Raw genomic sequence first — 13,587 nt, 5'->3', positions numbered from 1 at the left:
CTGGAACAAACCTAGATAGTTTCCAGCAATACAGATCACCAAACAAGGAAATCCGTGGAGAAGGATAAATTTCGTTTTAATCCTGAAACTTGTGAGTATGCTAATTCAGTCTATATATAATACTATGGGCACACTGTCTTCAACTTGGCACCAATCAAGTGTGTGTTTGCACAACAAATTACACTTTCGGAACAAATGCTAATTTTTTGCAAGATTCACAATAGCATTTAACGTATATGACCAAAATACTGCCCGTCATCAATTACAGATCAAACTAGAAATGAAGGTATTGAATAGATATATCCCACGAAATTGGCGCTGCAACCACCTGCCCCGAACACGGTCACACGAATACTGACTGTGACTGAGCAATGATCTCGGCTGCTTGTATTGCGATGGATCTCCTAACGCGCCAAGTGATACCGAGAGTGAGCTGCGAAAAAACGAAAGTTTACTACTACCAGCTTCTTGAAATCCATTTGGCGGTGACAATGTCTGACTGAACAAAATAAAACTGTACTTAAATTAAAGAAGTTGCTTTCATGAGCCATGATCGCATTTGATTTACGAGTTAAATAATATTCGTACATGTTCGGCAATTCTTAAGTTACGTAAATAAAATAAATAGTCCTAGGTTTTGTCTACAAAATATTATAGTTTTATTTTTTGTCTTAATTAGTGTTATGAGAGGGATATTCTGTATTGCTCTCGAAAACTTCATATTGTAATTGTGTGAAGAGGATTTGATTAAGTTTTGGGGCGTGATACCTGAGAGAAGTTCCTGTGTCATACCTTTGTAATGTAACGGCTACCACCACGCAACTCTTGCTCATTTTACGTCGGTGTATGATGCTAAGAGTTATACAAGGTTAGGAAGAAAGAAAGTGAACCAAAAGGTTGTGAATAGAAAACGATACAGAAGATGAAAATGAAGTACAGATGAATAGAAGCAGGTTCAGACTCCCTCACAAAAGAGGTGCAATGGCTCTCTAATCCGTCAGTTAATCCGCAATGATCAGCAGTTCTGGCTCTGGCGAAAAATGTTCACTGTAAATAGATGAATTAAGGTGACTTCTATTGTTTGGTCTAAAATACACAATACCATACTTGTCATGAATAATTAGAACGATTCTTAGTATGCCTCTTCATCGCATGGCCTACGGTCAGAGGTGGGCAGTAGCGCGCTACATGTAGCGGTAGCGGTGCTTCATTTAAAGGCAATGTAGCGGTAGCGGTAGCGCCCGCTACATATTTAAGTAGCGATACGAGGTTATGCCGCTACAGCGCTACCGCTACATTTATAGACAAAGCCTTTAGATTTTACTTAATAGTATAAAATATTATTTAAAAACCAGCATGAATTACATACATAATATAAATTACAGAATAAAACTGTACGAAAGATTTCGGTGAAATGTCAACCTCAGCCTGTTAGTGTTACTAGTGTCAACATGTTAGTTGTTACTTGTTAAGTTGTTACCAGTTACCACTTACTGATATTTTTTCATGTTTCAGTTTGCTTACCGTTATTTTTACACAGCTATTTTTATGTTTCACCTTCCCTTCATGCATGTCCACTTTAATCTACCAATCTCAAAAATAATCCACATACAGTATATATACAAATAAAAGACTGATTTTTGTGTATGTATGTGTGGATAATTTTTGAGATTGGTAGATTAAAGTAGACATCCATTTAGGGAAGGTAAAACATAAAAATAACTGTAACTTCTATTTACTGTATCTAACCCGTACCGTACTAGGTAGTTCGGTTAGGTTAATTGCAATAAAGTTGCATTGATATGTTTTGAAAATGTTTTATTATCATTAAATGTTTATGAGTAAATCCCAATAGCAGAACAATAAATATTTAGAGATTTCCAATAATTTTGGCCATTGTAGCGGCTGATGTAGCGGTGCTACATTTTACTGTAGGGGTAGCGGTAGCGCTCGCTGCAATCTAGTGGGGGTAGCGGTAGCGCCCGCTACATTTAGAGCATGTAGCGGCAGCGGTAGCGGCCGCTACATTTCAAAGTAGCGCTGCCCCGCTCTGCCTACGGTATATCTGCTGTAGATGTATAATTTCGTATTTTAAATTTTGTATACTGCTATCGAAAAGATTTGAAATATTTATTAATGGCCCTATGATGTAGCCTTGACCATATTTAAACGTTTCGGTGGCAAGATATTCTTTTGTGAATTACTTTCAATTCTTGATCCTCGTAAACTGGAACTGCATTAAGGACCAGCTCCAATTTTTATTGTGTTTTAATATTTTGTTGAAATTGCACTACCATATCTATTCCCGTTACTATGGAACTACTATTCTTACTATTCTTCTGATTACTAATTGTTCTGGAACCAAAATGTGCAAGTTCCAGTTAAAAAGGGACTGGATCGTGACAGCGAAATTTTCTCGAGAAATTTTCGAGACGGACATTCTGCTCTTCTTCCATTCATCAGTGGAAGAAAAATATCTTATTCCGAGAAAATTAAGATTACTTCGCTGGTCACTGCCTAACACTTCGACAAGAACATTCCATCAGAGAACAACCATTGATTTGCCACTGCTGAGGTGAGGAAGCTTGTTCGACCGAAATATTACGCCAATTGTGGATAATTGGTTATAATGTCGTTCGTTTGAGTGTATTATAACTTGTAATTCATATCGTTACTAATCTTAGTTGAGGCTGATGGAGGCATATTGTTTGTCATTATACATGCCTTTAAGTTATACCGGGTTTCCGATTGTCTGATGGAATATCATAAAATATCGCTCTTTAATGCGTGAAACTCCTGTTCGAAGTCTAATTTCGCGTTAAACTGCCAAAAGTTGTTTGAGAAATTTCTAAAATGTATGAATTGAGCCTCTCGATTTGTTGGCGATTAATTGGCTTATATAATATTTGACGTTCGAACTTTATCTGTTGGAGCATAACTTTTGTTGAATTGCCTTTATATGAACAGGATCTATATCGCCATGACTTCAAGCGTACTTCTTGCCTGCCTGATTGTCGTTGCACTGGTGAGTTTTCACGACGGTTCCTGATAGTTCTTCACAAAGCCGTAAATGATAAGTTTGTAAATGGGTTGTGAATTTCATATCTATTAATATAAGTAACTATGATTATTGCCAACTACCAATTATCTGAAGTATTACCTGGTCAGCATCGTCACATTGTAAGGGACTTCTAATGAACTGGTTCCCTTTCAGCATTGAGGAGATATATTCTCAAAGGTCCTTGTCAACATTTCAGGTCGCGGCTGATCCCAATGTGCTTCAGCAACGCTACGGCACTCCTTCTGACATCGGTCAAGGATCAACTTCAGGAGGAGCGTCTGGCTTCGGTCAAGGATCAACTTCAGGCGGAGCGTCTGGCTTCGGTCAAGGATCAACTTCAGGAGGAGCGTCTGGCTTCGGTCAAGGATCAACTTCAGGAGGAGCGTCTGGCTTCGGTCAAGAAGAATCACGCTCTTCCCCTGCATCTCCTGGTTCGGATGGGTCCTCTACGTCTGGTTCCCAGAGCTCTACTTCCTTGGGTCTACCTGGTAGCGCAGGTGTTCCTGGCGGAGTTGTTGGCAGTGGGTCGCCTACTGGCTCCCGAGCAGTTCCTGTCATTGCACAAGAGCCAGTGGTTATCACTCAAGAGACCACATTAGATTTTTTCCACACCGTGACTAACCTAGTTTACAACTCTATTCCTGTAACGCTTACGGACTTCGTGAAGACTACGATCATCCGCCCGACTGTTCAGGTTAGAACTGCTAGAGAACAGATTTAAGACTTGCAACTGAACGTCACTGAACTTCTGAAAGATTAATTCAGCACCTCGAATTAACAGGTTACTTCTGAAATGCTTAAGTGTTGGTATCGTGTACATATTTTTAAAGTCTTCATTCATTCCAGGTGGTCACGACACCCGTCGATGATAACGTCTTCATCACTACCGTTCCTGCGTTCCGCACAGAGTTCTTAACAGTGACTGATACTCAGTCGTCCTTCCAGTGCGCCACCGAAATTTCAACTGACACCTTCCTAGTTACCCACTTGGCTCACGATATCCGTCAGCAGACGATTACGTCCACTGTTGTTCAGACGTGAGTGGTTCAGAGTTTCTGTTGAACTGGAACAATCTGCTTTATAAGTTGATGTGGAAAACCATTTTCTTCATTGGTAGAATTTCGGTAGGTTTTGTACGGAAGTTCTTTTAAGTAATCTAGCTTAGAACAAGCAACAGTTATTAAACATAGATTCTCTTCTTACAGAGAGATCTTCAGACCAACCGTGGTGAGCACAAGGATTTTCACTGAGACGGATACTCAGACTGTATTTCAGACAGTTACCAACACGGTCATTGTGGATGCAAACGCAGGCACCCTCTTCCCTACTCGAACTCCTTCCGTGCCTCGCAGTGGTCCCGTCCCGATCCAGAGGCGCTACGGCGCTCCTGATTTCTTGTACTAAATTTTAATTTTGTCTAGCGTTGATGGAACAGAATAAGATTGCTAAAAAACTTTGTTTTTTTCCTTGAGCTCGGTAAAACATGAGTGGTTAGCGAATTTAGTCTGGAAGTCTAAATTTTAACAGCTTGCTTGAACTACCACCATCGGCTTCCCCTTCATAAGATCACTCGGATTATAAATGAACTATTGGCTTGGGCAAAAAGTTTCTGCTGTAACCATGATCGCAGAACATTCGGTCAGAATCAAGTTTCGCAACTTGGAGAGTGCGCACTCCAGACTAATAAGGTCTCACAACCTTGACGGGTTGCGTATATGTTCAGCCTGTTCTCAGATACCGCGAGAGTAGTCGTGCATCGGTAGCGAATAGAGGACGCCATCCAGTGGTGTGCTTGAATCGCTTAGTTCAGATTCTGGTTGACGGAGACTGTACACACTAGCGTCAACGGCTAGTAGAACTCGTGACAATCTTTGGATATTTTGAAAACTGCTGAACGTTGGGCACACGTACACCGTGAGATCATGTGCTCGTAAGCAAACTGAATTTTCTACCATCGGATGTAGTAGTATTACTTTACACTGCCAATTTTCATTGAACGTCGTTCTGTGAACAAAGTCGACCTTTTTTTAGAGATTCCCGGCAGCCTTGCAGGCGCATCAAAAGTTGCTGGACATTATTCTAGTTTTTATTTGAACGAAATGGAAGTTTCAATGCAGCAGTTGGTCGTGCTGGCGTATTCGGGAGGCTTGGATACATCTTGCATCCTCGTGTGGCTCAGGGAGCAGGGCTACTCGGTCATAGCTTACTTGGTGAGCTCGGTTATTGAAGTCCTTGATAATAAAACGATATTTTAGAATTGGGAAAATTCCTTACGGATTGTTTACCAAATGTCATTTTCTGAAATTAAGACAAATCCAATATAAAATCGTTTACACGAGACATTCGTAAATTTTCAGTCCATTTTCGAATTATAGATTGCAATGTTGAAAGTTACTGATTAGACTCGAGATCTCGCACTCTACTTCGTGATGCATTTGCGAGAAGCTCTTTCTGAGCAAAATTTGTCTCAAACGCAAATAACTTTCAGTTCTTCCGTATTTTCATCTCGCAACAATTCAAACCCTGGAATATGAAAACCGTTCGAATGTAACTTGAATGCTAGATAAAATGCGTCAAATCAGTCAATTGACAAAATTTGATGTTAAATTTGTTAGAGAATCTATGAAGTAGACATACTTGTAGTTTACTTTGAAATCTGCGAATAAACTTATTTTATGCTACTCACAATGAAATAATTCTTAATAAGTATGTAGTCCGTGAGTATGAAGCTTGATTGACAAGAAACGTTTTGCGGCTTTTCGCTACAGGCCAACCTTGGGCAAAATGAAGACTTTGAAGAAGCCAGAGCTAAGGCAGAAAAGCTTGGAGCTGTTGACGTAAGTTGCCTTTATTCTTTTATTAGTCATTGGCGGCGCTAACTTCGGATCTGTTTTGGGGCTACTAAATTTGTTGCTAGTGGCTTTCTGGAGGATTATGAGTATTATTAAATCTAATTAATTAATTAATTTGAATGAAACAATCTTAATTTGAACAGGCAAAAATTTTCAAAATTATTACAAGTTTACTTACCTTCCATTTTTTGATAAATTCTCGTTTCGAAAATTCTCGAGTCAATTTAGCTCGCAAAGGTAATAAGACATGACTTTTTGCTCGGAAGATCTAAAAATCACGTTATTGATATTAGATTAATTAATTAAGCAGCTTCATAAATTTGTATCGTTTTAATTATTAAATAGAACATGTTCAGTCATTTGTTCAATGTAAATTACTCTGTTTAAATTTATTAATTTTCAATGGATCATCGAATTATATGACATTTGCCGGTGTATGTATATATTATGGCGCCTGGTGACAAAACTTTGTATTGTCCATTTTTAAATTGGGGGTTTTAATTAGAACTTTTAGAATACTAATTTTTAATCGGAATTTTAGAGGACCTGAAACTAGATCTTGTTAAGAAATTAATGTTGACTCTACCACTTGCCTGGAGTTTGAAATAAATATCATTAGTCAAATGTCATTCATAGAGAATTATGCTTTATGAAGATTTCGCCTATCAAACTGGCAGTAAAATGAACTGCAACAATGCAGCAGAGTGATCGTATAGCATCAGACTTAAGCAAAGTTATTTCTATCATTTGATCCCCGATGACCTTATGCTTGAGCTAATAAAAAAATTTATTGACGAGGAAGCACATAATGCCAGTTAAAATTATAATTACAATTTGAATTACTGACACTAAACAATGATTAGAAAATCTACTAGAATACAAATTATATAAATGTTTCCTTACGATCGAAGCAATTATCAAGGACCTAATAACGGATGAAAGGCATGCCACTAAATAGAAGTACATTTTATTGACACCCTACAATAAAAGACAATCTACCAAAATGCAATTTTAATGGATATTATTTCTTAGAGGTAATTTTCGAAGACTGACAGCCCGAGTTCGTGTAGGACTTCGTACTGATGGAGGAGCAAATAATGTCATTAAATATAATTACCTACATCACTGACACAATATTCGTCATTAAATTATATACCTAAAGACAAGTTTTATATTATTTATTTAAGGTAATCATCGAAGACCTGCGACGCGAGCTGGTTGAAGACTTCGCGTTCGTGTCGGTGCAAGGGAACTGCAGGTACGAAGACAAGTATTTGCTTGGCACGTCCCTCGCTCGTCCCTGCATCGTCCGGGGACTCGTCAGAGCTGCTCGCAAACATAAAGCTGGTAAAAAACCGCCAAATTTATTTATTTTTATTATATTTACAATCCAATCTTTGTATAATTTATTTATATATCTAAATTATTTGAAAATTTATTCATATTTATTATATTTCCAATCCAATTTCTTGTATAATTTACTTATATAATATCAATTTAGTCTGGAAATTTGTAGAATTTTGAATTTTATATGAATATAATTTACAATTATAACTATATACATTGTTTTCTATACAACCGTTTTCATAGTTCATAGCATTTTGCTGCTTAACCCTCTCCGTGTCATAATTTTTTTTAAAGAAACGCTTTCTCTTTTTCGATGATTTTTTTTTCTCAAAATACAAACTTAAATCGCTGGCGGTAAATAATCGAGCATCTAGTTAAAAATTGTGTCCTGACAAAGCATGAATTCCGTATCAAATTGTTTATCAAATGTACTTATTTCATCATATTTGGGCAAATTTCATATTAATTAAGGGGTTTATCAGCTGCAATTGTATTATCGTATTTGCTTGAATTCCGTATTAAATAGTTTGTCACATATTCTTATTTTATAATTTTTGTGCAAATTCCCTATTAAGGGGCTAATAAAATTTAACTGTATTAGCTCATTTGTGCGAATTTCGTATTAAATTGTTTGTCAAATGTACTTGTTTTATGGTATTTATTTAAAATGACTTTGACGTTATAGGCTTCATCGCTCACGGCGCCACTGGCAAAGGCAACGACCAAGTCCGCTTCGAGTTCGGCTGCGCTGCACTCATGCCCAACGCTAAGGTTACGGTTGCAGGGCAAAGGTTACGGTTGCTGGCCAAAGGTTACGGTTGCAGGGCAAAGGTTACGGTTGCAGGGCAAAGGTTACGGTTGCAGGCCAAAGGTTACGGTTGCTGGGCAAAGGTTACGGTTGCTGGGCAAAGGTTACGGTTGCTGGCCAGAGGTTACGGTCGCTGGCCAAAGGTTACGGTTGCTGGCCAAAGGTTACGGTTGCTGGGCAAAGGTTACGGTTGCTGGCCAGAGGTTACGGTTGCTGGCCAAAGGTTACGGTTGCTGGCCAAAGGTTACGGTTGCTGGGCAAAGGTTACGGTTGCTGGCAAAGGTTACGGTTGCTGGCCAAAGGTTACGGTCGCTGGCCAAAGGTTACGGTTGCTGGCCAGAGGTTACGGTTGCTGGCCAAAGGTTACGGTTGATAGCCAAAAAGTTAATTTACATGTAAAACGCATATTTACATCGGAAACGCGGAATCTATAACACGAAATTATACCCTGAAATGAAGTATATCATAGGTCTTGACACAACAGTTCGGTTTCATTTAATAATATCGCGTTTTTCTAATTAACGAGAGAGAATTTCTGACGAAACAAATAGTTTATCGTGAAAATTTTGGTCATCAAACATGAATAATAAAATAAATCAATTTTTGTCCCTATTCGAAAAAATTAATTTGTATTAAACACATTATAGTTCGATGTACGCAGATCGTACATGACAAGCTGCATCGCTCCAAAGTAAGATGTCCCAAAGAATGCAGCCTTTAAAACACATTTTGAGGATACTCTGAATTTGTGACAATTTAACCTAAATTTTCGTGTGTCAATCATAATCTTAATGTTATTTTTATAACATACGTTTACTACTAAACCATAATTTTCATGACCCACGTTTGAAAGAAGATAATTTTTATAGCCCAAGTTTACAAAAAGATAATTTTTATGGCACCAGTTTACAAAAAAGATAATTTCTATGGCACTAGTTTACAAAACGATAATTTATATGGTCCAAGTTTACAAAAAAAATAATTTTTATAGCCCAAGTTTACTAAACTTAACCTTTTTTGACCCAAGTTAACGAAACGATAAGAATTTTCATGACCCAAATATAATAAACTATAATTTTTATGATCTACCTTTATTCAACCATAATTTTAATGATCAACCTTTATTTAAACATAATTTTAATGACCCAAGTTTACCAAACTTCCATATTGAAGTGCAGGTGATAGCTCCGTGGCGCGACCCTGGGTTTTGCGCACGGTTCCAGGGCCGTCAAGACCTGTTCTCTTACGCGCGTGCAAACGGCATCCCGCTGCCTGTCACTCCAAAATCTCCGTGGAGCATCGACGGCAACATCATTCATGTCAGGTATGGCTACAGTCAGTGAATGTCACGTCAGGTATGACTACAGTCAGTGAATGTCATGTCAGGTATGACTACAGTCAGTGAATGTCATGTCAGGTATGGCTACAGTCAGTGAATGTCATGTCAGGTATGACTACAGTCAGTGAATGTCACGTCAGGTATGACTACAGTCAGTGAATGTCATGTCAGGTATGACTACAGTCAGTGAATGTCATGTCAGGTATGGCTACAGTCATTGAATCTTATGTCAGGTATGAATGTTCGTCCAAGTAAACATATTGGAAGGTGTTACGCATTAAAATTCGACTAAATTTCGAGGCTATTAATGAGACCTTTGTGTTTAAGCTATGAAAGTCTTCTGTTTGGATTTAAGAGGAAATGTTCATACATTATGTGATTCGTTTTTTTATAAATCAGTAATAAATAATAAAGCTAAATGAATTTTATGCTACATCCAGCTATGAGTCTGGCATCTTGGAAGACCCGAACTGTCCGGCGCCAGAAGGGCTCTGTCAGATGACCGTAGACCCAGAGAAGGCCCCGGACAAACCCCAGCTTCTCACCATAAATTTTGAAAAAGGCACGTACTCCAGTTACCCCTTTGTGTCGTGACGGTATATGTAGTCATCAGGCTCATGGGTATGAAAAATACTTACTTTGCGTACTGACTGTAACTCTAGTTATTGGGCCTCTTGGTTCGAATAATAATGACCGATTAATGTAATATTCTTGAATCGAAGGTTGAACTTTTATGTACTGAATGTAAATATGGTCAGCAGGCCGCATGGTAAGAATAACATTGAGGCCGAGTGACGTATAATTAGACCGAAGGTTGGCCTTTAATGTACAGACTATAATTTTATCAATAAATTTTAATACACCACTCATACCCAAAATTCCGTACTAAAATAAGAAGATTGCGCAGTATCGGAAGATTAAAAACTAATATAATCAATAAACCTCTAATTATTTGTATGTGTATCTATGGTAATAATCGATTGTCTTTTTTATTCAGCTATTCCGGTTTCTATTGCGATGGTAAACGAATTTAAAATTTTTTGTTTAAATTAATATAATTGATAATGGATCATTTCTTTAATTCAGGTATTCCAGTATCTGTAGTAATGGAAGACGGGTCGCGAGTGGAGGGATCACTGGAAGTGTTCACGGCAGTGAACACCGCGGCGGCTGCGCACGGCGTCGGCAGAGTGGACATGGTCGAGAACAGGTTTCTGGGACTCAAGGTAACTACCAGAGTTTAGGTAATTATAGCCCCTTATACGATGTGCTTAGCGAATTAAAGTTACTTTCCTTAAAATCAGGAATTGTATTTTCAAATTAAAGTAGAATTTACAGGTTTTTACTGACACGAGATGGATATGAGATAGAATAATAATTTTAATACGACAAATTAATCTCATATTTGTCAGAGGGAAGCGTTTAATTCTGGCTTTCTGTCACGAGTGATATCATTGATGCTCATAACGTCATGCTTATAACATCATGCCCGTAACATCATGCCCGTAACATCATGCCCGTAACATCATGCCCGTAACATCATGCCGTAACATCACGCCCGTAACATCATGCCACAGTCGCGCGGCGTGTACGAGACGCCAGGCTTGACAGCGCTGCACGCTGCGCACGGCGACCTGGAGAGCGTGTGTCTGGACAAGCGCGTGCGGGATGTCAAAGAGCATCTCGCGCACGTCCTCGCGCAGCAAATATATAACGGCTAGTATACGCATTTATATTTATTTTATGTCAAACACATGAATATTTTAATTGTATTTATGAAATATATAACGGCTAGTATACGCATTTAAATTTATTTATGTCAAATACACTGAATATTTTAATTGTATTTATGAAATATATAACGGCTAGTATATGCATTTATATTTATTTGTCAAAAACATGAATATTTTAATTGTATTTATGAAATATATAACGGCTAGTATACGCATTTATAATTATTTATGTCAAATGCACTGAATATTTGAATTATATTTATGCGTTCAGGTGTAAAACTGAACAGGATACTTCAACAATAGATTAGTGGCCACTACATTTTTGTAAAATATTACAGAGAGTTGAAAGGAATTGTTCTCAGATATATATGTGTTGCCTGTATGAAAATTATATTTGAAGAATATATTTTCCCCGTAATTATAATTTATTTAGTTGGCTTTTACGACGTATAAATTGACCTGATGATTAATGATGATTGATGACGAATTAATGATAATTGATGATTGATGACGAATTAACTGACCTGATGATAGAATTTTAGAGGATGAAATCATACACTGCATAATGAAAGACTGACGACAATGAGTAAGACTGTGCAGGTCTCTGGTACAGTCCTGAGTGTGAGTACACGCGACAATGAGTAAGACTGTACAGGTCTCTGGTACAGTCCTGAGTGTGAGTACACCAGACAATGAGTAAGACCTGTCTCTTATACACATCTAGATGTGTATAAGAGACAGGAGTAAGACTGTGCAGGTCTCTGGTACAGTCCCGAGTGTGAGTACACGCGACAATGAGTAAGACTGTGCAGGTCTCTGGTACAGTCCCGAGTGTGAGTACACGCGACAATGCATCGCTGCGTCGCAGACTCACGTGACTGGCAGCGTCAGGCTCAAGCTCTACAAAGGCAACGGTGAGTCGGAACTGTTACTGTTACCATACTGTTTCGTATCATGAAATAATCGCACTTGAATGACTTATACTGTCAATTACTGCATGCTATTTATAATGTTATGAGTTAAATATGATAGTTATCTGAGTCAAATGGCTGTTGTTAAAGGTACGTTCCGTTTATTATGACCAAATTATTTGAGTTTAACCAGACTGTCATCTGAGTTAATGATCTGATTTAAATGACTGTACCGCGTGCATACTGTTCGCTATCAATAAATGATCGCACTTAAATGACTGCTATATAGTGTTATATTACTGAAATTATTTATTTCGATCTCGGCTAAATCTGACTGTTATCTTGGTTCATAATTTAAGTTAAATAAATGTTCAGCATGTATGCGGTATTATTGTCAAATAATCTGTTTTAAGTTGAACTGTCATCCGAGTTAATAATTAGAGTTTAATGACTGTTGTGTATGCAGTACACGTCGTACAGCGCGTTGGTGCCCCTGGATGCTCGCTGTACAACACCAGTCTCGTCTCCATGGACGAACATGGCGGCTACGACCCGACTGATGCTAGCGGGTTTATTGCTGTCCATGCCCTGCGACTGCGCGAGTACGGCAGCCTTAGAGCTGCTGCTCCTTGATAAGGCCTGCATAGGAGCCGTACTATCAAAAAATGGATGAGTTTGTAGCTCCGTCATTCAATTGCTGAATAGTTAAATAAATTACTATATCGGGTTTCTGGAGCTATGCCCACCAATTTACAGATTAGAAATCCGGAACTACTTTTACCTGGGCAGAGATTAACGAAACTTCGCTAAGTATACGTAACTTTCCGTACTTACGTTCAAAAAGTTACGTATTGCCTAAGTCAGTTAAAATTTGGCATTAACAAAACTGTCTTACGCAAGACTCATCTGAAAAGGTATTATCGAAACCATCCAACTAACTGACCAATCAGAGGCTTCGAATTTGCCATTCTAGCTCCTGTCGACTAATAAGAGTCTCGACTCAGACTCAGTACGCGGTGCGCGTGGATGAAAGGAGGTTGTATTGTGTCAGCGTGATCTGCGTTGACTGACTAGGGAGCATATGGAGAAATGAGTGAGACGTTGTCTAAATAGCAATGACAACGCCTTGATTGTAATTTTTTGCAATCAAGGCAAAAAATTACATTTTTTCCATTCAAAACTTGAGGACTTTTTAGAGAGCTACCTAAAATTTAGAACATTATGTGAGTTGGAGTTCAACTATCAGCGGAGAAAGAAAAGAATTTGTGTACGTAGCTAGAAAAATGGTTGGCTTGTCAAACTTCACTTAGTTTTGAATCAAAAAGTCACGAAGATATTATTTTAGTGAATGATCATAAAACTCTTAGATACGAATACCAAGATTTGCTTGCAAATTATAGCACAAAAGGAAAAGAAATTAGCTGGCATACCTCAATTGAATTTTTTTTCTCAAAAAGCACCGTTTAACACGATCACATATTATGCCTATGTTGAATTATTGACAAAAGTCTATCACAATTCACCGTGTTGCAAGTA

The 13,587-nt window shown here is 38.1% G+C and overlaps 2 protein-coding genes across 5 annotated transcripts; both read left to right on the top strand.

Moving 5' to 3' along the window:
* The first annotated feature begins 2,519 nt into the window (after positions 1-2,519).
* On the top strand, positions 2,520-4,518 carry LOC108675430 (YEATS domain-containing protein 2). The gene is made up of 5 exons (XM_018163441.1): positions 2,520-2,575; positions 2,968-3,025; positions 3,258-3,755; positions 3,908-4,098; positions 4,267-4,518. The coding sequence occupies exons 2-5, from the start codon at positions 2,981-2,983 to the stop codon at positions 4,463-4,465; spliced, it is 933 nt and encodes a 310-aa protein (XP_018018930.1). The 5' UTR covers positions 2,520-2,575; positions 2,968-2,980; the 3' UTR covers positions 4,466-4,518.
* A 296-nt stretch (positions 4,519-4,814) lies between these two features.
* On the top strand, positions 4,815-12,885 carry LOC108675434 (argininosuccinate synthase). Of its 4 annotated transcripts, XM_018163450.2 has the most exons (11): positions 4,815-4,991; positions 5,093-5,271; positions 5,830-5,898; positions 7,101-7,260; positions 7,946-8,031; positions 9,247-9,392; positions 9,848-9,969; positions 10,494-10,633; positions 10,985-11,123; positions 11,953-12,054; positions 12,518-12,885. In XM_018163450.2, exons 2-11 carry the CDS (start codon positions 5,161-5,163, stop codon positions 12,682-12,684), a joined length of 1,242 nt encoding a protein of 413 aa, XP_018018939.1. In that variant the 5' UTR covers positions 4,815-4,991; positions 5,093-5,160; the 3' UTR covers positions 12,685-12,885. The 4 variants fall into 4 exon arrangements, with proteins under 4 accessions (XP_018018939.1, XP_018018938.1, XP_018018940.1 ...); XM_018163449.2 differs by having other exon boundaries at positions 4,815-5,271; XM_018163451.2 differs by lacking the exon at positions 12,518-12,885 and having other exon boundaries at positions 4,815-5,271; positions 11,898-12,021.
* The last annotated feature ends 702 nt before the right edge of the window (positions 12,886-13,587 follow it).

The sequence above is a fragment of the Hyalella azteca genome, unplaced genomic scaffold (assembly GCF_000764305.2).
Source record: "Hyalella azteca isolate HAZT.00-mixed unplaced genomic scaffold, Hazt_2.0.2 contig3154, whole genome shotgun sequence".
Lineage (NCBI taxonomy): Eukaryota > Metazoa > Arthropoda > Malacostraca > Amphipoda > Hyalellidae > Hyalella > Hyalella azteca.
The sequence above is the reverse complement of the archived record's forward strand: the minus strand, read 5'-3'. Positions and strand labels throughout refer to the sequence as shown.